Source organism: Coenobita brevimanus, chromosome 14 (genome assembly GCF_032717465.1).
Source record: "Coenobita brevimanus isolate Jiangsu-jjx chromosome 14, ASM3271746v2, whole genome shotgun sequence".
Lineage (NCBI taxonomy): Eukaryota > Metazoa > Arthropoda > Malacostraca > Decapoda > Coenobitidae > Coenobita > Coenobita brevimanus.
The window spans coordinates 7,175,001-7,197,500 of NC_136967.1; the positions used below are offsets into that span (position 1 = coordinate 7,175,001).

General features: G+C 43.6%; 2 protein-coding genes across 2 annotated transcripts in view; one reads left to right on the forward strand and one right to left on the reverse strand.

Annotated features, from left to right (window-relative positions):
- Nucleotides 1-8,467, reverse strand: part of LOC145418148 (uncharacterized) — a 32,571-nt gene extending 24,104 nt beyond the window's left edge. The window contains exon 1 of the mRNA XM_080286673.1: nucleotides 8,362-8,467. Coding sequence (XP_080142799.1) covers nucleotides 8,362-8,467 — 106 coding nt within the window. The remainder of the gene's footprint in view (nucleotides 1-8,361) is intronic.
- Nucleotides 8,468-8,891: 424 nt separating this feature from the next.
- LOC145418159 (uncharacterized) overlaps nucleotides 8,892-22,500 on the forward strand; it is a 21,544-nt gene continuing 7,935 nt past the window's right edge. Inside the window, exon 1 of the mRNA XM_080286684.1 lies at nucleotides 8,892-8,897. Coding sequence (XP_080142810.1) covers nucleotides 8,892-8,897 — 6 coding nt within the window. The remainder of the gene's footprint in view (nucleotides 8,898-22,500) is intronic.

The following is a 22,500-nucleotide window of genomic DNA, read 5'->3' on the forward strand; positions in this document are numbered from 1 at the left end:
TAATAACAATAACAGCACCACCAACAACAACTTTCATCATCATCATCATCATCATCCTAAGTCGTCCTTGAGCAACACATGCAATTGCAATAAGACTAAGCACCGTATATGATAGTAATGTGAGAATTATGCCCATGCCTGTGTTTGGGTAGCGCGTGTAGATGTGTATGTGAGTGTTTGTGTTGGCAGGCACTGGTGTATTGTCAGCGTGATTGTGTGTGTGTGTGTGTGTGTGTGTGTGTGTGTGTGTGTGTGTGTGTGTGTGTGTGTGTGTGTAAGCAGTACGTAAATGTTTGTTAGCGTATGTCATTGTTTGTTAATGTGTATGAATGTGTATGTATGCGTGTACGTACTTTGATTTATATGGCAGTGTGTGTATGTGTTTATGTATGTTGATGAATGTGACAGCCTTAGCATTAGTGTTTGTATTCCTTTGTAACTGTGTGTGTGTGTGTGTGTGTGTGTGTGTGTGTGTGTGTGTGTGTGTGTGTGTGTGTGTGTGTGTGATGACTCATTGGGTTGGGGTGAGTATACTGTGGGTAACGCATCTCGCCGTAACCCAACCCGAAGCTATGTTTTTACCACCCTACCATTTCCTGAGGCACATCGCTATTTTTTATGCCCTTCCTCCCCTCTAACCCTCTTACTTAGCTTCATTATCATACGTTCCGCCCATTTCCCCTTACCCTCTACCCACCCCCTACCTCCCCTCACCCTTCTCCCCTTACTCATTCTAATTTCCTTCTTCTCTTCCACTTCTCTACTTCCCTCTTTTCTCACTTCCGTCTTTCTCCTCTTCGTCAACCACCGTCCCCCTTTCCATTTCTCCCGCCTCCTCTTTCTCCCCTTTCCCTCTTGCCAGTCCTCTCTTCCTCTCTCTCCCTCTCCCTGTTTGTCTCCTCTCCTTTATCGCAGCCTCCCATCTAAAGCCCTCTTGCTGTACAAATTATCCTCGACTCAGAATTAGATACGACATTCATGATCTCTGCAATAAACTCCCATGAAAGTACCATAAGTTCTTTTGTTTTCACCCTTTCTCCCTTCACCCCTTCCCTCCCCCTTTTCCATTTCCCTTCTTCCTTTGTAATCGTTTTTTACTCTGCCGTTCATCCTTCTCCTCTTCGCTCTCTCATCTACCCTCTCCCATCTCCGCTTCTCCCTTCTCCCACTATCCCTGTCTCCCCTCCTTCTCCCCTTCCTTTCTCCCCGCCCCCCTTCTCCTGTTACTCCTTTATCTTGCATTTTTTAGCCGTCCATGTCAGACTCCAAGCTTTTAATTTCGCTTTATTCCTGTCCCTAGGAGTAGTTAAAGTGTGTGTGTGTGTGTGTGTGTGTGTGTGTGTGTGTGTGTGTGTATTTTTTGCGCTCTGAAAGTGGCAATGAAAACAAAGCATTCCCGCGTTTTTTTTTTTTTCGTCTCCACTTACTTTTTTTTTCTTGCGGGAGTGACACATGTGGGTGGCTGACATATGAGACGCTTTGAAGCAAATCTGGCGGGCATGACTCGAAAGCACATCACTAGCCAGGAAAATAAAGTGATGATGGCGGTGGTGTTGGTAGTGATGATGATGAAGATAGAGGAAGCAAAAACAAATGGAAAAAGAAGAGGAAACAGAAGAGAGTGACACAGACGCAGAGTAAAAATAATATGCAAAACTAAGCTAGGAAGAAAAAGAAGCAGATGAGGAAGAAGAAGAAGAACAGCAACAACAACAAATACGGACAATAGAAGAAAGTGGCAGAGACGCAGGTTAGAAACATAAACGGAAGTAAACCGATATGAAAAAAAAAAATAGAGGCAGAAGAAAGCAACAGAAATGCAGAACAGAATATAAACGAAAATAAACCAAGAAGACAGAGAAAATGAGGAAGCAGATGAGAAAATGAGAGACGCAAGAGTACAAATAAAGAGCAAAAATAAGCAGTAAAAATCCGGACGTGACATCTCAATCGCAACAGCTGATTAGGTAAACAAATCCTTCTTCTTCTTTTTTCTGCCGAGACTCCCAGCCCTCCCAGCCATATGTCTCCTTTCTCTCTGTTTTTTTCTTTCTTTCTACCCTCAAGACATTAACAAACTAATTAGAGTGAGGGGAAAACATGAAAGGGGAGAGAGATGATATATGTCCCAGTAGAGGGAAGAAGGCTTTGATGATGATGATGTCTGTGTGGATGTTGGGATTAGAAATGATAGTTGATAAAGGTGGAATGAAGATCTGACAGGTAAGAGAGAGAGAGAGAGAGAGGGAGGGAGAGGGAGAGAGAGAGACTTAAGCAAATATACAGTGAATCAGACTAGACAGAGGTAGACAGAGACTCACCTATATAGAGTGACTTGACTATTTTACCCCTTTAGTACGATGACCCTATTTTCCAGGTCAGTATATGCCGCTAAGCCTCTTCAGTCCGACGAGAAAAAGCTAGTTTATAGACAGCCGGAAAATCTATCGGTCGGCGAGTGTAGAGAGAGAAAGGGGGGGGGGTTGGGAAAGGGATAGCATAGTAGATAGGTAGATAGATAGAAAAAGGCACTTGGTAAATAAACGGGAAGACAGAACGCTAGTGTATGTTTAAAGGCAAAGATAAACGGCTGAAAAGGAAGTTTGGGAGAGATGCTGGCCGATAGATGGAAGGGTAGATAAGGAGACTGATCGATAGGAAGAAAAACACCTAATTAGACACAGGAAAGGTAATAGGCCAAAAGTTGCTGAAAGTTGAAAGAAAAAAAATAATATATATGTAGAGATAGACCGAGAGACTGATTAGATAATAATAATAATAATAATAATAATAATAATAATAAGCCACTGGATAGATAACTAGAAGGACTGAAAGGCAGCACTGGGTGAAAAAAGTAAGGGAAAAAATTAGAGGATAGGGCCCCGTCGTACACTAAAAAAATCCGTAGACACTCTGAATGATGAAAGCAAGATTTCTCGCGTAATAAAGTAATAATTGTGGAGAATTTTTAGTACTTACAGAAAGAGGAACCACTGCTTAGATGGATAAAACCTTGTAGATTTCTTGTGTTTTGATGAGGAGTACAGGAGAGAGATTGGACGTTGATATTGACGGTACTAATATTTACAAACGAAAGCTGAGGAAAAAAAAAATAAATCACCATAAAGGAAAGAGTCATAGTTGAGCGAACCTCTGGGGAAACAGACATAAAGTTAGAAAAATTAGCTAATGAGAATATGCCCCTTAGTTTGTAGTGTTTAGCAAGATAGACACAGGGATAGGTATAGAAGAACACCTAGAGATAGAATATTCTCAGTTGATGCAAAATTTGGATGATAGTTGCATAGAAGAGAAAATGGACGCTGGTTGGAAAAATGGAGAGTCAGCTAATGAAAATGCTTACCGATAGAAGTTAAGCTCAATAGACTAGACAGAATGATAGAACAGTGTAAATGTAATGAGAGAAATGAGTGCTAATTAAATCACATGAGAAGTGTACATGCAGAGAGTAGAAAAAGTTAACACCAAACGATAAGAAAAATTGGCGACAGATCTTTGGTTGGATATGGAAGAATAGAAAAAGACATAAATACATCAACTGAAGGACAGGTATTCAAACTACTGCAGAAGATCAATAGAATTAGGAGATAAAAGCTGGATAGACAGATAGAATTTCAGTCGACAAGTAGGCTAAGCTGACAGACTTTTTACGTGACTTATATTATAGAGGTGGAAGTAATGCAACTCCAGATAGTGATAAAAAACCAACATAGATGATAGACAGAGAATGGGATAGACAGATAGGGAGATGGACGGAAATAGAGGGAGAGGGGGTCACGTGTTCCCTGCAATGGCATCTAATCTTAGCTTGCAAGTTGCTTATGTTGCACGGTCGGGGTGACGGAGGCTGGGGTGGGAGGGAGGGGGCTGGGTAGATGAAAGGGAAGAGAGAGAAGTAAAGAGGGAAGGGGAGGGAGGGGGATTAGATGAACAGGAGAGATGGAAGTGGTTACAAGATGAGAGAGAGAGAGAGGGGAGGTGGGAGCGGAGGCGTGAATTTACATATTTACCTGAGTATACAGTATAATATTAAATCTCAACAACAGAAGTGGTACGGGTGATTGTTATTAACCTTTTCAATACGAGACGTCTTTCCAAAACTTCACAAATCGCCTGAAGGTATATACTTTTTACACTGACATGACCTAAAATTGCCCTCTCTCCATCCAGAATGCTGAGTTGTGACTGTACATGAACACCAGAATTTGAAGCTAGACTGTAAATGGTGCTATTTGAAGGATGTAGAGCCGTAACATCATATTTATCTGCCACTGAGGTACGTGCCATAAGCTGTAAAACGAAAATATGGGCCAAGTTAAGGTGAAAGAACTATAGTCAGACTTCATAAACATCATGATTCTGGTGAGGTCAGGGGGGGGTCTGTTGGCTTTGGGATTCTATAATTGTGAGGCTTTTCTTGCATGGTCTAAAATATTTTGGTCTACTGCCTGGCGCCTTATTCTGCACGCCCTGTAGTACCCTTCAACATGCCCTCACCGCAGAAAAGTTGGCACGCAAACCCATATTTTCGTCATTTTGTCACAATTCTGTCATGTTTAGCAGCGTTTTTTTTTTTTTCCCTCCCCTGAAGAAGTTGTCCTAATTACCCCAATGCCGTTCGTCATCTGAATACTTTCTGATTACCCTGCTGTTTTAATTAGGATCAGATATATAATTTTAAAAGCACAGTTGTGAGGAGATGGCAATAATTTCGAATAATACCTTAATTGGTGAGTTATTTTGTCTCTGTGTGCCCATACCCAGACCCCTTCATTACGAGACATCCCCCTTTAAGCTGAAGAAAATCGTCTGGAGGTAGCAGGAACAATCTAAGAAATACGAAATCGGACTGAAGGGGTTGACTGTGTATTTAGAGGTCCAACAGCTCTCGTCCTTGCCACTTATAAATACCCTTGTTTTGTGCCCAGATGGCCTTTGTGGTAGTTAAGTGGCATTAATTTGAGACAGTGCATGACGCTACATTTTTGGATGAGTGTTTTGGCCAGCTTCTCTTCACCGTCATGCGATCGTTCTGGGTTGCATATTGAGGATCTCTGTGTCATGATGTGCACCTCTTGTCATGCATTCTTAACCCTGTCCATGATGCATTCCTTCTGTCTTGCTCTTATATACCTCAAGCGTCCCTGCACCTCGATCATGCATTCGCTGACGTCTTGCATTCGTTCTTTCATGCGTTTTCGTCATGGTTTCGTCAGTTTCTATTATTGATTCCGCCATGCATTCTTTTACCCCTGCCATGGACTCCTTGACGTCTATATCATGCATTCTTACACCGCTTTCATGCATTCGTAGATCTGCATCAAGCATTGGTAGACCTGTGTATTATTTATGTACCTCTGTCATGCATTCGTAAACTAAATAATTCATTCGTGTTATGCATTCGTAGAGTTGTATGACATAAGACACGTATAAAGTGAATGTTTGAATCGGTGTACCTATATATTATTCATTTATGTACCTGTGTCTTATATTCGTAAATTATACCATTCATTCATGTTATTATGCATTCGTAGAGTCGTATGAGACGAGCCACGTAGAAAATAGACGCATACTCCATCATTCAGAATCTTAACAGAAATTTTTCCGCCGCCAAAAAGGACCATATTGTAAGTTTGATTTAAAGAGACAGGGAAAGTTAAGGCATAATTTTATTACTAAAGATAAAAATACAGTTAAACGTCAGAAGAAAAACGAGAATGTTGTTAATGTACAGCTGTAATTGGAAAACATGGCCGATGAATTGATGTATAGTTTTTTTTTTTTTTTTTTTTTTTTTTTAGGAGTAATTCCTTTCATGGCAGTCTTCTTCTGTTTTGTGATTTCTTTTTATTTTTTTCCCCGCATATTTAACTTATATATATATTTGTAGGAATAGGGTTAGAAGATTGAACTGATGATGGTGATGATGATGATGATGATAATGCAAAAATTACTTGGTGAGAGAAAGCACAACTTATTTGTAAGGAAAGAGAGACTGATGGTGGACGAATGAGTGAGAGAGAGAGAGAGAGAGAGAGAGAGAGAGAGAGAGAATGCCAGAGGGGAGAGAAAGATAGATGGCCCCCTCACGTCTGGTGTTAGAGACAGTCGCACACACCTATCATCATCATCATCATCATCATCATCAACAGTTTGTATCAGTCCGCGCAGGATATACTGTAGACTCCTTTTAACTTTCAGATTTCTCTCTCTCTCTCTCTCTCTCTCTCTCTCTCTCTCTCTCTCTCTCTCTCTCTCAGTGCCAACCGTTTACCTGCCTCTGTCACACTTTTACCGATGATGATGATGATAACGATAAAATAACCACTTGTTTTTATTTTCTCTTTAACTTCCTCTGTAACACTTAAAACATTAATAAAATGAATAGGTAAATAAAGAAATAAATACGTAAATAAAAGACGTCGCAGGATGGCAGATAAAAAAAAAGCCTTCGTACTGAAGAGGTAAAAAAAACTGCTATTCTAGGTTACACTACACTAGCCCGACCTTGTTTTGTGATGAGGCTAAGTGGGCTAAATTTGGCGTTAAGTAGCACGGAGCACGAAATTACTGGGGAGGAAGTATTGGGTTACTTACACGGTGAGTCGTAAGATGGGATGTTGAAAAAAGGAGAAGTAGAGAGATTGTTGGAGTGTCATCATCATCATCGTTGTTATTATTATTATTATTATTATTATTACTTCTGCTACTACTACTGCTGTTACTACTCTTGTTACTACTGCTACTATTACTGCTACTTCTATTATAGCCATTATCATCATCATCATCATCACACTTCCCATCAGTATCAGTGGCGTGGGATGGACCTAGCAACAAGAAGGAGAAATATACAGGCAATTATCATCAGAATATCCAGTAGCCAAAACGGGTCTGACTTCCGTTTACTCATCATTTATCCATCTATTAATCTGTCCATCTATCTATTGCCAGACAGATAGATAGATAGATAAATAATGAGTTAATAAAGGTCTGATGCCTTGAAATATTATGTTGGTTTTGTCAATCGAGAATGTGTTAATGACAATGATAAAAATGGTTATGATGATGGTGATGATGATGATGATGATGATAACGATGGTGGTGTTAATGACCCGTGGTTTAGATAACAATTACAAAGAAAAACGACATGGATGAGGTTGAGTAAGATGCTGGGAATGAGGTGGTTAGTGGAGTCAATTAAAATAAGCATTCAGATGATGATGATGATGATTAAGTAGACTGTAAAGATGATGATGATGATGATGATTAAGAAAACTATGAAGATGGTGATGATGATGATGATGATGATGATAACGACTGAAAGAAGCTTAGAGACCTCGTGCCCCAAATACCAATGAAGGGACTGCGTTCATATGAAAGGAAATTTATAATATTACTTCATGAGAAATTTATAAGTTCTTCGGCAATGAAACGCGAGCAATAAAGGGTGAAATTCAGGCAGTTTTGAGCGACCCGTATTGAGAAAGGTGGGATGGGTGTTGGGTGTCGGGGTGAGGGACAGAAGGACGTGATGGGAATGAAGAGGAGTGCTTGGTGATGCGAACAGGTGGTGGGTTGGGCGTGGGGAGTGTATGTGTGGGTGTAATTTGGTGAAGAAGCAGTGCACAGGCATGAACGTGTGGACGGGAGGGACTGTGTGTGTGTGTGTGTGTGTGTGTGTGTGTGTGTGTGAGAGGGAGAGAGAGAGAGAGAGAGAGAGAGAGAATGTAATAAGGTGTTGCTAACCAACAGTAATGAAGCAGAGAGAGAGAGAGAGAGAGAAAGAGATGGGAATGTAAGAAGGTGTTGCTAACCAACGGTATTGAAGCAGTGAGAGAGAGAGAGAGAGAGAGAGAGAGAGAGAGAGAGAGAGAGAGAGAGAGAGAGACTACGGACGGAATAAGAAAAATGTGAGAAGAGGTCTGAAGAAGGAACCTCACAGATAAGGAACTTGAACAGGATGCCGTGGGTTACCTGGCAGCGTAGAGGAGGACATTAAGTGAACAAGGCTGACCTGTGCAAGTATGTTACAGGGTCTTTATAAATATAGATAATGAGAGTGATGCTGATGATGGGGATGAGGGTGATATAAAATAGCGATTACAACTACAACAGTAATTACAGTGACCGTGATGATGACGCATATGATGATGGATGATGATGATGACGATGATGATGATTATGTCAAGGAAGATGATGATGGTGATGACAACAATAATGGTAATGATGATGATGGTGATGACAACAATAATGGTAATGATGATGATGGTGATGACAGCGACGATGACGATGATGTTGATGATGATGATGATGATGATGATGATGGTGCTAATCACTCACCTGCCTGTGCTGACGTGAGGTAGGGGAGGGCGAGGCAGAGGCAGAGGAGGGGGATCAGGCAGGCAGCGTACGGAGGAGGAGGCAGACCCTTGCTGCTCACCCCCATTATTTCTCATTAAGCTGGAGTTGCAGGGTTCGGGAGAGTGGTGGAGGGGGGGGGGATTGGAGGATGGGGGGAAGGGATGTGGTGGGTGGAATATGCGAAAGCGGGTGGGAGGGAGAGGGGGGAGGGAGTGTGTTAGTGGGATGTGTAAATGAGAGAGGGAGGGATAGGAGGGTGAGGGGAGAGGTGGGGCGATGAAGGAGTGTATTATAGAGAGACAGGTTAATACGGTGATACTGGGGAGGTTAGGGATTTATTACAGGGTTCGGGAGGCAGGGGAGGGGTAAGGAGTGTTGGGAGGGGGTGAGAGACGAAGGTGGGGAGGGTTGGGGGGGCAAGGGGAGGAATTGATAGGTTGAGGGGTGTTGGAGAGAGGGCAGTAAGTGAGGGGAAGAGGGTATCGTAAAGGGGTAGGGGTGAGGGGAAGATGAAGGTGAGGGGGAGGGACAGAGGTACGTGACAGGAGAAGGGTGTGATGAATGAGGGATGAGATTGAAGGGTGAGGGAAGTAGGAGATGAGGAGGTAGGAAGGGGGTAAGGGTTAGAGGGGAAAATGAGGGAAAGGGGACTGAGTGAGGGGAGGAGGGAGAGGAGAAGCAGATGGTTGAAATTAGAGTGTATCAGATGAGGGTTGAGGTGTAGGTATGAATAAATTTGTAGTTGGGTAAGGGTGAGGGTGAGAGGTGGTGTGAGGGTGAAAGGAATAAATGTAGGATTAAAGAAGAGGGAGAAAATAGTGTAGAAGGATAATAAAAAGATTCGAGGGTAGATTAGAAAGGGGTAGAAAAGGATGACTGGAAAGAGAGGGCAGGGGGTGAAAGAGGAAGAATGGAAAGCAGATGAAGGAGAGAAGGAGCGTAGAAAGGAGAGGGGATAAAAGTTTGAGAAGGAAAATCAGTGAGGAAGTGGTAGAGAGGTGAAGATGGGAAGTGAGAGAAGGCGGAAGGAAAAGGTGTAAAGAAGGAGTAGAGGAAGAGAGCAGAAAAATGATGAGAGGGTAGATTAGAGTGATAGCGGGAGAGAAGGGAGGGTGGGTGAACAGGAATGGGGGTGGATGGGTAGGTTAGGGTATTAGGCAAAGGTCATAGGGAAGACGGTAGTGACAATGGCAGAGGGTGGGACGGGAGGGGAGAAGAGAGGGATGGAAGGAGGGAGACGGGAGAGACGGAAGATGGGGAACGAGAGGGATGGAAGGAGGGAGGCAGGAAAGACAGAAGATAGGGGACGAGAGAGATGGAAGGAGCAGGAGGAAAAGGATGGATAGAGGGAGGTAATTGGGATGATAGGAGGAGGGAAAAAAAGGGATGAAAGAAAGTGAAGGAGGATGAAGAAAATGAGTAGGGAATTAAGACAGCGAAATAAAGACGGAGGTGGAAGAAGGGAGGGGAGACAGAGGAAGTGAATAATAGGGAAAAAAAACAAGGCAGTGACGGAAGGAAGGAAGTACAAGGGAAGTTTGAAAGAAAGGACTGAAGAACAGGGGGCGTAAATAAGGCTAAATGAAGGCCAAGGAGTAGTGATAAAGGGTAAATGAGGCTTGACTATAAGAGGAGATGGGGGTTTAATTGGACTAATTCCCCTCCTTCACCCCACTTAGTCACTTCTTGTTAATGTCATATTGCTCTCCCTCTGTTTTGCTCCCACGCTTCCACAAATACTCTTCTCTTTCTTCCTCTTCTTCCCCACCTCTTCTTAATTCTTCCACAGATACCTCTCTTATTCCTCTTCTTCTTCACCTCATCACTGTTCTACTTTGCCCTGTTTAGTCTCACAGATACTCTTCTTCTTCTTCTTCTTCTTCTTTCCCTTCACTTCTTCACTCCTCTTTGTTTTCTAAATGTGTTCTTGCTTAAACCTTCCTTATTGCCCACTTAACGTCTACCATTATCTGTGTTTGTTTTTCTCAGTCCTTCTCTGTTTACTAGTTTTGTCACTAAATGTCTGACACGTCCATTTCTCACTGTAGTATTTTTTTTTCTCGTTCCCTTCGTTGTTAAATTCTGTCACTCATATTTCCACCTTTCATGACTTTCTATAATACTAGGTGCACTGTAGCTGTTGTTGTGTCTGTCTCTCAGTATTGCTCAGAGCATTTATGTCTTTTTTCTTCTTTCTTTTCTGTTTATGCCCGACTTTCTTCAGTACTGTGCACACTGACTACTTCTCTCCTTGTCTCCCAGAATGTCTTAAAGTGTATAAATGTCTTTCACTTTCCGTATTCCAAGTGCGATTAGAACACACATAGCTTTGTTTACAACCACTTATTTTTGTCATGTGCATGACTTGATAATGCAGTATCCCTTTACAGCTGTGGGTAATATTGTTCTTTGGTATTAATCTTCCCACTGTGTAATATGCTATACAGTTTTGACCAGAATTCCTCTCTTATACGACAAACACTTACACTTTCTCGCACAAAACTTTCCTAAATATTCGCGTCTGTTCTTGGTTGCACAATTTCTAGTTCAGCCAATTGAGCGTATGACCTAAGACGATCTGGTGTTGTATTTTGTAAAGTGTGTGTTGAGATGCTCCTCCCGTGATGTACTGAACAACCCTCTTTCTTTATTATCGGTGGCAGTTTTTCCTCTCAGTGTTCCTGTGTTTTATTTTGAGAGCCGTCTTTGTGTTGAGAGTAAAGTCGGCCCCTTTGATAATAAAACTTACTCGGTCAGCTAAGAGTAACAGTTTCCACCAAGCATTCACTTTTCCTACCCACTTCTGTGTCTGGTAAATATATTCTCTGATTAATCCCAGGATTGTTTATGACACAGACGAATGGGTGTTGTATGTTGAGCAGGGTATGTGAGCGGAGAAAAATCGACCCCCTGATATTACAACTCACCCTCTCAAAAATGGATAATAGTTTCCATCAAGACGTCACTTTCCACCACTTCTGTTCTTGCCCGTACGTTCTCCAGTTCATGTAGTTTAGTTTACCCTCCTATTTACACGAGTTTGGTTTACATTTTGAACGTGGTGATCGTAAACGTGTGAGCGGGTGTGCGGAGCGGGGCGAGGCGGGGTGGTGTCTGGTGTGGCGAGAGGGGGCAACTGGCATCTAGTGAGTGAGGTCTGGGCACTGCTGGGCGGGTTGGTGGCACTGTGACGAGGTGCCAGGAGGGAGGGGGGGAAGGGAGGGAGACAGGAGGGAGGAAGGGAGAGAGGAAGAATAACTGGGAGGGAGGGAAGGAGGGAGGAAGGTAGAGAAAGTGCTTGGGAGGGAGGGGGAAGGCAGGGAGAGTATTGGAGAGGGAGGGAGGGAGGCAGGGAGAGGGTGAGGGAGAGCTTGGATGGCGGGAAAGGGAGAAACGGGGACAAAGGAGGGAATGCTGGTTGTGAGGAAGGGAGAGAAAACTCGGAATAGGAGAAGGAAGGAGGGAGTGAGGCAAAATGACAGGGCGGGAAGGGAGACAAAAAGACAGGGAAGAAGGGAGGAGATACGGGGCGTGAGGAAGCAAGAGTTGGAAAGAAGAGAGGGATGGAGGACGGGAGAGTGGTACGGATGGGGAAGTGATGGAAGGAGGAAAGAAGGAAGGGAGGAAAGGCACGGAGGGAAGAGGGAGTGTGGAATGGAGGGAGAAACAGGATTGAGGAAGGTAGGGGAGACTGGCAGGGAGGGAAGGGAGGTTCAGGCTCGGAAGGGGAGTTGGAGGGGGAGGAGGGAGATGAAGGAAGGGAGGGTAGCCGGGAAGTGGAAAGGAATGTGAGATGGATGGCGAAATGAAGGAAGGGAGGATAGCAGTGAGGGAGGAATGGAGAATGGTTTTGAAGGGGAAAGGAAGGGAAGGTTGAGATGTGGAGGGTGAGAAGGAGGGAAAGAGGGAGGGTGCAATAGAAAGAGGAAATGTGGCAAGGAGGGAAGAAAGAAAAATATGGTATGGACAGACAGAGAGAGAGAGAGAGAGAGAGAGTCAGGGTTGGAGGAGGGTAGCAGGGAGGAAGGGATCGAGATGGATAGTGTCACGAACGGAGGGGGAGACATTGTTTTTCCCTCTCCCTTCGTCTCCCTCCCTGGCATTTATTGTTCTCTACGTCATCCATTTCCTTCATTCTGCCTCTAATCTCTGCCTCCGTGTTGTTTGTGGCTTCTGTTTGGGTTGATGGGTTGGCTATGATGGACTGCGAACTTTGAGGTTTTTTGTTAGCATTCCTTTCGCCCCACCTATGATGTCTACCCTCCCGTTTTGGTCTCTCTCCCGTCTTCCCCCTGCCTGTACCCCCGCCCCTCCTGTCTCTCTCTCTCTCTCTCTCTCTCTCTCTCTCTCTCTCACACACACACACACACACACACACACACACACACACACACACACACACACACACACACACACACACACACACACACACACACACACACACACACACACACACACGTCGGTCATATGAAGGCTGGACCACCTAGAAAGAATCGTAACAACCGTGTATTTATGTAACTCCTTCACCCCTGAATCTCTCTCTCTCTCTCTCTCTCTCTCTTTCGTGCCTCACCTTCCATCATTTCAACCTATTCCTCCCTCCCTCTTACCTCTCCCTGCCTCCCTCCTTCCCTCCTTCTTTCCCTCCCTACCTCCATCTTCCACATCTTCTCTCACTCTTACCTCTCCCTCCCTCCCTCCCACTCCTCCATTCCTTCCTCTTTCACCTTCCCTCTCTTTTGCCTCTCCCTCCTGCTCTCATTCTGACCCCTCCCTCCCTCTTTCCTATCTTCTCCACCCACCCTCTTCCTCTCCCTCTTTTCCTACCTCCTACCTGTCTCTCCCTCCCTCATACCTGTTTCTTCTTCCCCCCTGCCTCCCCTCCCCTCCTTTCTTCCTATCACTTCCTTCCTCGCTCCTACCCTATCCTCCCTCTCTGTCTCCTGCTTTATCTTCTCTCCCTCTTCTTTCTCCGTCTTTGTAACCCCACATGCCATCTCTCTACTCCCCACCCTCCTCCACTTCTCTCTCTCTCTCTCTCTCTCTCTCTCTCTCTCTCTCTCTCTCTCTTTCTCTCTCTTTCTCACTTCTTACTCACTTTTACATCTCTCTCCCCTCTCACTCCTCCCTCTTCCTCCTCCTCCTCCTCCCTCGCTCAGAGTACACGGAGTCCTGTGTTCAATCATGGTCACCTTGAGCCATATTCTCGTCAACTTAAAGGGTTCTCTAGCACCTTTGGCTCAGCGATTTATTTTTGCACATTACAGCACATTATCCTCTTGTGTGTTATTTGTCCTTTTTTTTTTTTGTATCGGCGTAATTTGTAAAAATAACCTTCAGGAATATATTTTTGTACCGGATACAGAAATATGTTGGTAAAAGAAATGCTAGAGCTGTATTTTAGTTGGGTAATGAAGCTCCATAACACCTTTTCCAAAGCGATTTAGTTTGCTTACCACACTTTACTGTCTTGTTCTGTGTTACATAAGACCCTCAGACATCGCCATATTCAGCAAAAATAACATACCAAAGAATATTAACCAGCCATAGCTAAAAATAATTCGCTAAGGAAGAGTTACTAGGGTGCATTCTTACCTGACGAGAATACGACCCCTAGAGAGCATCTTTGTACGACGAAAATACGAGCTTTGTTGCAAAAATGGATAAGGAGAAACTTTAAAGTGCAGCGAAGAGTGACAAAAATGATTACCAGGTTGAGCAATAAGGCATACGAGGAGGGCTCAATGAGGCTAAATCTGTTCAACTTGGCCGAGCGCACACTTCAAGGGGATCTGAGTCAAGCATAAAAATTTTCACTTTACAGGATAGTGCGGAGTTTGATAAGTAATTCCCAGTAGACGGCTGGGTTACACACGAGCTAATAAGTACGGCATTACTAGTAAATGTTTCCAGTCAGTCAAGCAAAGCATTTATTCCCCTCTTGGACATTATGTATAGTAACGACCGGCACACACCTTACGTGAACCGGCAAATCTTTACTAGCTACACTTTCAAACCAGCAATCATATGAAACCATCAGTCTGTCAGTGTGGTCGACTGATATACTAAACTACATATAATTAGTTTGAATTAGTTTAGATTAGTTTCTGGCCTCAAATCCCAGGTAAACATGTTCTTGGCCTAATGACGCAAAAATATGATCAGTGTACGGTATTTCTTTCCCCTTAGATCTTGAAGGATACAGCAGAAGCGCACACAATAACGTTTGTCTTACAGATTTAGGAAGCGTTAATTTCATCTCTCCTATCCAGTGAAATTTCCCAGAGAGTTTTTCTGTGCTACATGGTGGTGCTTCTCACTTTTTCCTGCCACATCTAACTTGAAGAAATCTTAGGTGGGTTGAGCTTGTTGCTTTGTTACCCCCGCCCCCCACCAAAAAAAAAAAATAAAAAAAATAACAGACGGACATGAAATAACCAGCTGTACTCATGCAAGGCCGTCACTCATGTCTATATTCCTTTCCTGTCTCCTGTCTGCCGCTCCTGTTGCTCCTCTTTCTCTCGCCTCCCCTTCCTTTTCTCTTCCTCCTGTTCTCTTATACTACGTCTCTCCCTCCCCCTCTCTCCTTATGCTTCTCATTCCCTCTCTGTCTCTTCCTTCCCTCCCCACCCTCACCTCTTGCCTCGCCATCTCCCCTCTCTCTACTCCCTGCCCCTCCCTCCCCCCCTCCCCACCACCATATAGTGATCATAATCCACTCAGTACAGTACACTGCCCCACACACTTTCCTACTCTCTCGTCTGTCTTTCTTTCTCTCTCACTTTTGTCTCACTTTCTTTCACTTTTTTTTTACTGTTTCTTTTCTGTTCTTCTGTCCTTAACCGTTGACTGTTTACCTTTTTATTCTTTCCTCCATTTTTCAGTTTCTCCTTCCCATCGCCTTTCCTCGTCTCATGTCTGTCTTTTTTTTTCTGACTTTCTTACCTATTGTCTTCGTTTTTATTTCCTTCCATTCTTCTCTCCTTTCCTTTCCTTTCCTTTCCTCTGTCTTTCCTCCTGTCTCTTCTGGTTCTATTTCTTTCTCTTTATATGCATTGTTATCACGTCCTTGCCTTCCTTTCTTCCTTCCCTCATCTTTCCTCCCTTCTCTCCTTCCTTTCTTCCATGCTCCCTTCCCTCCTTCCTTCCTTCCTTCCTTCCGCTCTCTTCTTCAGCAGTGTGAACAGTATACAGACAGTGCGAAATACGGGCAGGAATGTTGATAATTTGTGTGTAACCTGACTAACTGTAATCTGACTTCCGTATAAGCTACCAGGCATGTGTATCCTCCCCTCCCTCCGTCTTTCCACATCCCACTCTTCTCCCTCTCACCACACCTGCCCTCCCTCTCTCTCCCCTCTCTTCCTCCCTTACCTATCTCCCTCTCCCTCCCACCTTTCCACCCTTCATTATTCACTCTCCCCCCTTCCTCACCCATCACCCATTCTCACTCATCCTTCCTCCCTCCTGTTTCCTACCCTCCTAATTTCTCTCCACCCTCACCCTCCACTGCTCCTCTCCCCCTCTCCCAGTCTCCCTCCTTGTCCTTCTCTCCCGTCACCTTCCCTCCTCCCACCTCTCTCCCCTCCCCCTACTTCCCTTCCTCCCTCCTCCATCACCCATCATCTCTCTCTCTCCTGGTGTCATTGCGAGCGACCGCGATTCTTCATTTAATTATTGCCCGCTTCCTTCTCTCTCTCTCTCTCTCTCTCTCTCTCTCTCTCTCAGTAGCATCGCTTGAGGGCAGCCGGAACAAAATAAATAAAAACCAGTCGGAGTTAAGGGTTAAAGAAGAACTTGCCTAAATCCCTTATGTTGCAGGAAAACCAGAATAATAATGAAAACAATAATTAACCTCTACACAGTGAAAATATATCCATAAGTAAAATAAAAGAGTCTGTCAGTAGCAATAATGATGGAATAATAAAGAAAATAACTGAGGGTACTGTAGAGGTAAAGCATATGAATGGTTAGAGTATGAGGTGGCAGAGTATGAGGAAGACTGTAAGGTGTTAAGAGTATGAGGTGGCAGAGTATGAGGAAGACCATAAGGTGTTAGGAGTATGAGAAAACTTGTAAGATTGTAGGAGTATAAGGTGGTAGAGTATAAGATGGCAGAGTGTGAGAGTAGCAGGCATCAGAGTATGGCAACAACGGGAGACAATTTAGTGGTCGTGTGAGTGTGGGTGTGAGTGGAGTGGCAAAGAGGGAGGGGGGATGGTGGACGACAATGGGGGGAGGAGAGTGGGGGTTATAGGGGGTCTGCATGGGGAGAGGGGTAGGGGAGGTAGTGGTGATGATTGGCACTTCACTTACTTACCTAACCTATCCTTCACTACGCTATTTGTCTTCTTATGTGTTCACCTAGTTAAATAATTCAGCCTCAAAGGGATTCTTAAGCTAAATAAAATCATCCGTTGGTAGCGAGAGGCACTGAAGGACTACAGAAGAGGTTAGGGAGGTTGTACTAAATCCCTTCACTGCTAGAAGTAACAAATTGCCCGATGGTAGCCAGATTCAGATGATGGAAAGTCTTCGTGGCATAAACATGAATATTACCACGTTCGTTTATGATGATGATGATGATGATTAGTATTATAAGTAAAGCATGGATGAGAAAGGAATGCCAGCCTCCACATGCACTACCGGGTTGGTTCTGTTTTAAGGTATCAAGCCACCAGTAGGTAGACGGGATATGAAGTGCCATTTTATCCCGGGAATACCTGCACTAATTCTAAAAACATTACCACTGCCTCTACTGTTCCTCACAGCACTTCATCGTTACTGCTGTATCTGTAATAAACACTACTAAAAGCACTTAGATATTAACAGTACAAGCTAAAGGAGAGAGAGAGAGAGAGAGACCCCTCAACACCTCTTGTCACTTCCTACACCAACAGCAATTAGCGTCAAAAACATAAGCGTTTTAAATGATGGAGTTGAGCTTCTCTGTCAGTTCTCCTTATTTTTTTTTTATTTTTTTTTTCCAGCCAACAAAAAACGCCTGACAGATGAATGATAAACAGACACCAGTATTTATTAATTTATTTTTTCTTTATTTATTTATTCATTTCTGTTTCCTTGTTTCTTTATATATTTATTTTCTTTACTGTTGCTAAAGATAGATAACCCTCTCGCCTGCAAAATTATGTACTGTTAAATCATCTTCCCCCTTAATAATATAAAAACTGCTCTCTCTCTCTCTCTCTCTCTCTCTCTCTCTCTCTCTCTCTCTCTCTCTCTCTCCTTCAATCTGTCAAGTACTGATCCTTCCCAGTCATACCACATTCTTCATTCTCTCTCTCTCTCTCTCTCTCTCTCTCTCTCTCTCTCTCTCTCTCTCTCTCTCTCTCTCTCTCTCTCTCTCTCTCTCTCTCTCTCTCTCTCTCTCAGTAACACAAAAACTATAATAATAATAATAATAATAAAAATAATAATAATAATAATAATAATAATGAAAATCAGTATGAAATTAAGTATTCACAGCCATACAGTAGGCCTAAAGAACAGGTTTTATGTCTTAGTGTCGTGGGAAGAGGGGTCCTTACTGAGGAGGGACAGAAACGCATGGAGGTCGTTTTATTGAGGCCACCCCTTACAAGATGCGGCGTCAGGTGTTAAACACATAAATAGATAGATAGACAGGTAAATAGATTGAAAGATAGATAGACAGATAGATAGGTTGATTTATAGTGGTACCGTATGATATATTTAGTAATGGATCAGTTCCAGCTAACGACAGTCACAAATACAATAATTCCTAATAAAAATAAAAAAAAATACATATAGTTTAAATTTTAAGAAGTTCGAATATATAAAAAAAAGTGTAATTAGTGTTGCAAACGAGTCAGACGAGTGTGATATCAGTGTTTGGTGATGCATTGCCCCGGTGCTGCCTAAGGGAGTTACACCCACATGCCCCGCGTCTGTCTTGTGTTAGCAGATTTATGTTGGCCTAGATTAAGGTTTTGTGTGTGTGTGTGTGTGTGTGTGTGTGTGTGTGTGTGTGTGTGTGTGTGTGTGTGTGTGTGTGACCTTAAGTACGTTTTCCTATATTATTTCTAATTTTTTCACATTTTTTTTTACATCATCTTCATCATCATCATCATCATCATTGCCTTGCGGTCCATTCTCTTTCGTCACTCCCTTTCATCTTGTCAGCTTTTTCCTCGACCCCTTATCATTGTCCTTCCATCTCTCTTTTTCTCTCTTCCTTTTTTCTCCCATTTTACCCTTCTCACTCTCCCTATGTGCTCATCATTCCCAAGCTTATTTCCATCCATCCCTTCTCCCATCCATCAACGTCCATCCCATCCCATCCTTCATGAAACTCTATCCTCCCTTTATTCCCTTCCCTCTCTCTCATCTCTCTCTTTTGGCTTACATCTTTTTCTTCTCACCTCTTTTATTGTGTCATTCTCACCATCTTCCTTTTCCTTTTCTTCCCTCTCCATTCATGACATTTGTACCCTCATTCTTTCCATCATTCTTACAATCTACGCTCCTCCTCACATTTTCTCTCTCCTTTCTATACCTCACCCTTATTCATACCTTTCATCTCATTTCTTCTCTATCCTCTTTCTTTGTCTCTTACTCTTGCCCTTACTTTCCTTCTCATTTTTCTCTCTTCCTTTGTATCTTACTCCTGTTCTTATTTTTCTTCCCATTTTCTTCGCATTCTTTGTATCTTCCTCTTATCCGTACTCTTCATTTTCCTCTCATTCCCTTTACATCTTACCCTTCTTCTCATACTCCCCATGTGCTCATCATTCCCAGACTCATTTCCATTCGTCCCCTCTCCTATCCATCAACACCCATCCCATCCCGTCCCATCCCTCACGTAACTCTATCCCCCGTCCATCTGTCTCTTGCGTGTCCTCCCTCCTCTCTCTCTTTCTCTCTATTTTTTTCTCTCTTCTCGGTGCATCTGAGTGGAGTGGGGTACTGAGATTGTCCAAGGATTTCTCACTGCAACCTGACATGTCTTCTGTCTTTGGCTCCCACGGTTTATTTGTTCTTTCTCTCTCTCTCTCTCTCTCTCTCTCTCTCTCTCTCTCTCTCTCTCTCTCTCTCATCTGTTTTCTTTTTTCAATATTCTTTAACGCCTTCAGTACGAGGGGGATCAACACTGACCTCCATAACATCATCTAGCATTGGCAGAAAAAGTAATAATAATAAAGATAAATAAAATAAATAAGTGGAAGGAATTATTGGCGCTTTATTTATGGTTCTTTTGTTACGAGATTTTTTTTTTTTATGCAAGGAAGAAGGAACCAAAGGCCATATTTCCCGTAAGCTTAGCGAGATCGGCTGGGGGTAGGAAGGATGCAGAGGATGTTATCGTACTGAAGGGGTCCATGTTTCTGTGCCATATTGAATCTATCCGTGGTCTGTTTCTGTGTCACGTTTACTTAGGACTCCCGAGAGAGAGAGAGAGAGAGTGAGTGAGTGAGAGAGAGAGAGGGGGGGAAGGGTTGTCATCTTAACCCCGTATAATGTATGTGTGTGTGTGTGTGTGTGTGTGTGAGAGAGAGAGGGGTTGTCAGTTTGCACGGGCATAGTGTGTGTGTGGGAGAGAGAGAGATGGAAAAGATAACCTTTATTTTCATCAGGATGCCAGAAGTACACAGAACTACGCGGGAAGAGCAGGAGTTTCTCCGTTTATCACCTACGGCATCAGAATCACCAAACTTAAGAATCCTGTAAACATTTAGAATCATCAAACTTAAGAATCCTGTAGACGTTGAGAAAGAATCACCAAACTGAAGAATCCAGTAGACATTTAGAAAGAATCACCAAACTTAAGAATCCTGTAAACATTTAGAATCACCAAACTTAAGAATCCTGTAGACGCTGAGAAAGAATCACCAAACTTAAGAATCCTGTAGACGCTGAGAAAGAATCACCAAACTTAAGAATCCTGTAAACATTTAGAATCACCAAATTTAAGAATCCTGTAGACATTTAGAACGGAATTGTTGAGAGGCTCCCTAACACCTTTTCCCAAGCGATTTATTTTTTTAAATTACGCCTTACTCTCTTCTTCTGGGTTACCTCAATCCTTCCATGATCGCCATCCTCTGCATAGATTACGTACAAATGGATATTAACCAGCCGTACCCAAAAATAAATCGCTAAGGAATAAGTGTCAGGGAGCTTTCTTAACCAGCCATGGAAACCAGAAATTGCAAGGTGAGGTCCAGAACTCCAATATTTTATGATTATTTTCGAAGTACGTGATGATGATGGAGCGTATTTGGCTTTCCTGTGTGGGTGCTGACTGCGTTCTGTAATATGGGATGCAAGCTAACCATACCTAATAACAACAAGCGTTCCGTAAATGACCTTAGGGGTTTGCATTCGATTTTGAAATTTAAGGTTAAAGTATACGACCTTTAATTTCATAGATTTATACAGGGTGTTTCATATATAACGTTCCCCTTCCATTCCGCCGGGCGATTTTCGGTGTGTTGCGGGGACGGCTCTATCCTGCATCATTTATTCTTTTCCCATTGCCGCTGCTTGGGCCGTCCCCGCAACACATAAGATACCCCCAGATTAGTTTGTAGTGGAGCGCTGTTTACGGACCACCCAGTATTGCCGTATCTACACAATAAGCACAACTTCAGGATGTGGTTGTTATTTTAGTCCTTGGTCACGTACGCTTCCTTCAGTAACCGGGTCATTGATGAGGCTCCGAGTATATTCACGGCTAAATTAATGACTGAATTAGGTAATTATATAAGTCTGTATGAGGTTCGCAGCGGGAATGAGTGATAGTTTGGTTTTACTCCTTCCCACACTGGCCACACCTCCCCTAATGTACTCTCTCAGTGTTACGCCCTTCCGTTTCTATGTCCCCTACTCACCCTCTCTTTCCCACACCCTCCCTGATATTCTTTGTGCCACTCCTTCTCTCTAGTCGTCCTTTCGCTAACTTACTCTTTCTCCCACACCTTCCCCTCATTATACTCTCTCTTCCTTATGTCTGTGCCTCACTCACCCTCTCTCGTCTCCCAAATCAACCCGGATGTACTCTGTGTGTGTGTGTGTGTGTGTGTGTGTGTGTGTGTGTGTGTGTGTGTGTGTGTGTGTGTGTGTGTGTGTGTGTGTGTGTGTGCGTGCGTGCGCGCGCGCGCGCGTCACAGTATTTCTATATTCTTTGCTTTTCACATACTCTCTTTCCCCCATCCATCCTACTATATCTCTCTACCACACTCTTTCTCCAACCTGTGCCTCTTACCCTCTCACACACCCCTCCTCCAGTCCGTTCCTCACTCACCCTCCAATCTGTGTCTCACTCTCAGTCTTTGTCTCACAGCTGTTATCTCTCTCTCTCTCTCTCTCTCACACACACACACACACACACACACACACACACACACACACACACACACACACACACACACACACACACACACACATACACACACATTTTCCAACCATTGCCCTTCACTCACCCTCTCAGGTCAAGTTTCTCACCGTTCTCAGTTCCTTCTCCCCCAGTCCTCCACTTTTCTTTCTTTTTTTTCTTCTTTCTTTTTTAATGTCCTTCACTCGCCTCAATCTGTGCCCCACACTTGCCCTGTCGTTGCCCCCCCCCCCATTCTCTCTTTCTGTGCCCCTCACTAGCACTTTACCACTTTCACCCCTCACTTCAGTCTCTGTGCCGTATCCTCCTTAAGTCTGTTCCTCTCTCTTTCCCACTCACTCTTCCTTCAATGTGTGTCTTTCTCTCTCAGTCTGTTTCTCACCCATCCTTCACTCTCTGTGCTACACCCATCCTTTAGTCTGTGCCTCTCACTCACACCCCCCATTTCCGTCCTCAAGTTTCTCATCGTTCTCCCAGCATCTCCCCTTCCCATTCCTTCGCTTTTTCTCACTTCCCCCTCCCACGCTCCTTTGCACACACGCTTCTCTTTCCTCTGACTGCCTGTCTTCTTGTGTGAGTGTATCGTTTTTTGCGTGGGTTTCTCGTGACAGCGGTGGTTGGGATCTTGTTAGGTGCGTTGACCTCGTATTGTCATGCGTCTGAAATGCTGGTTTTGTTTAGATCTGAGTGCAGCTGTTTATCTGTCTTTCTAGTGATCTGTCTTTATGTTGATAGATAGACAGATA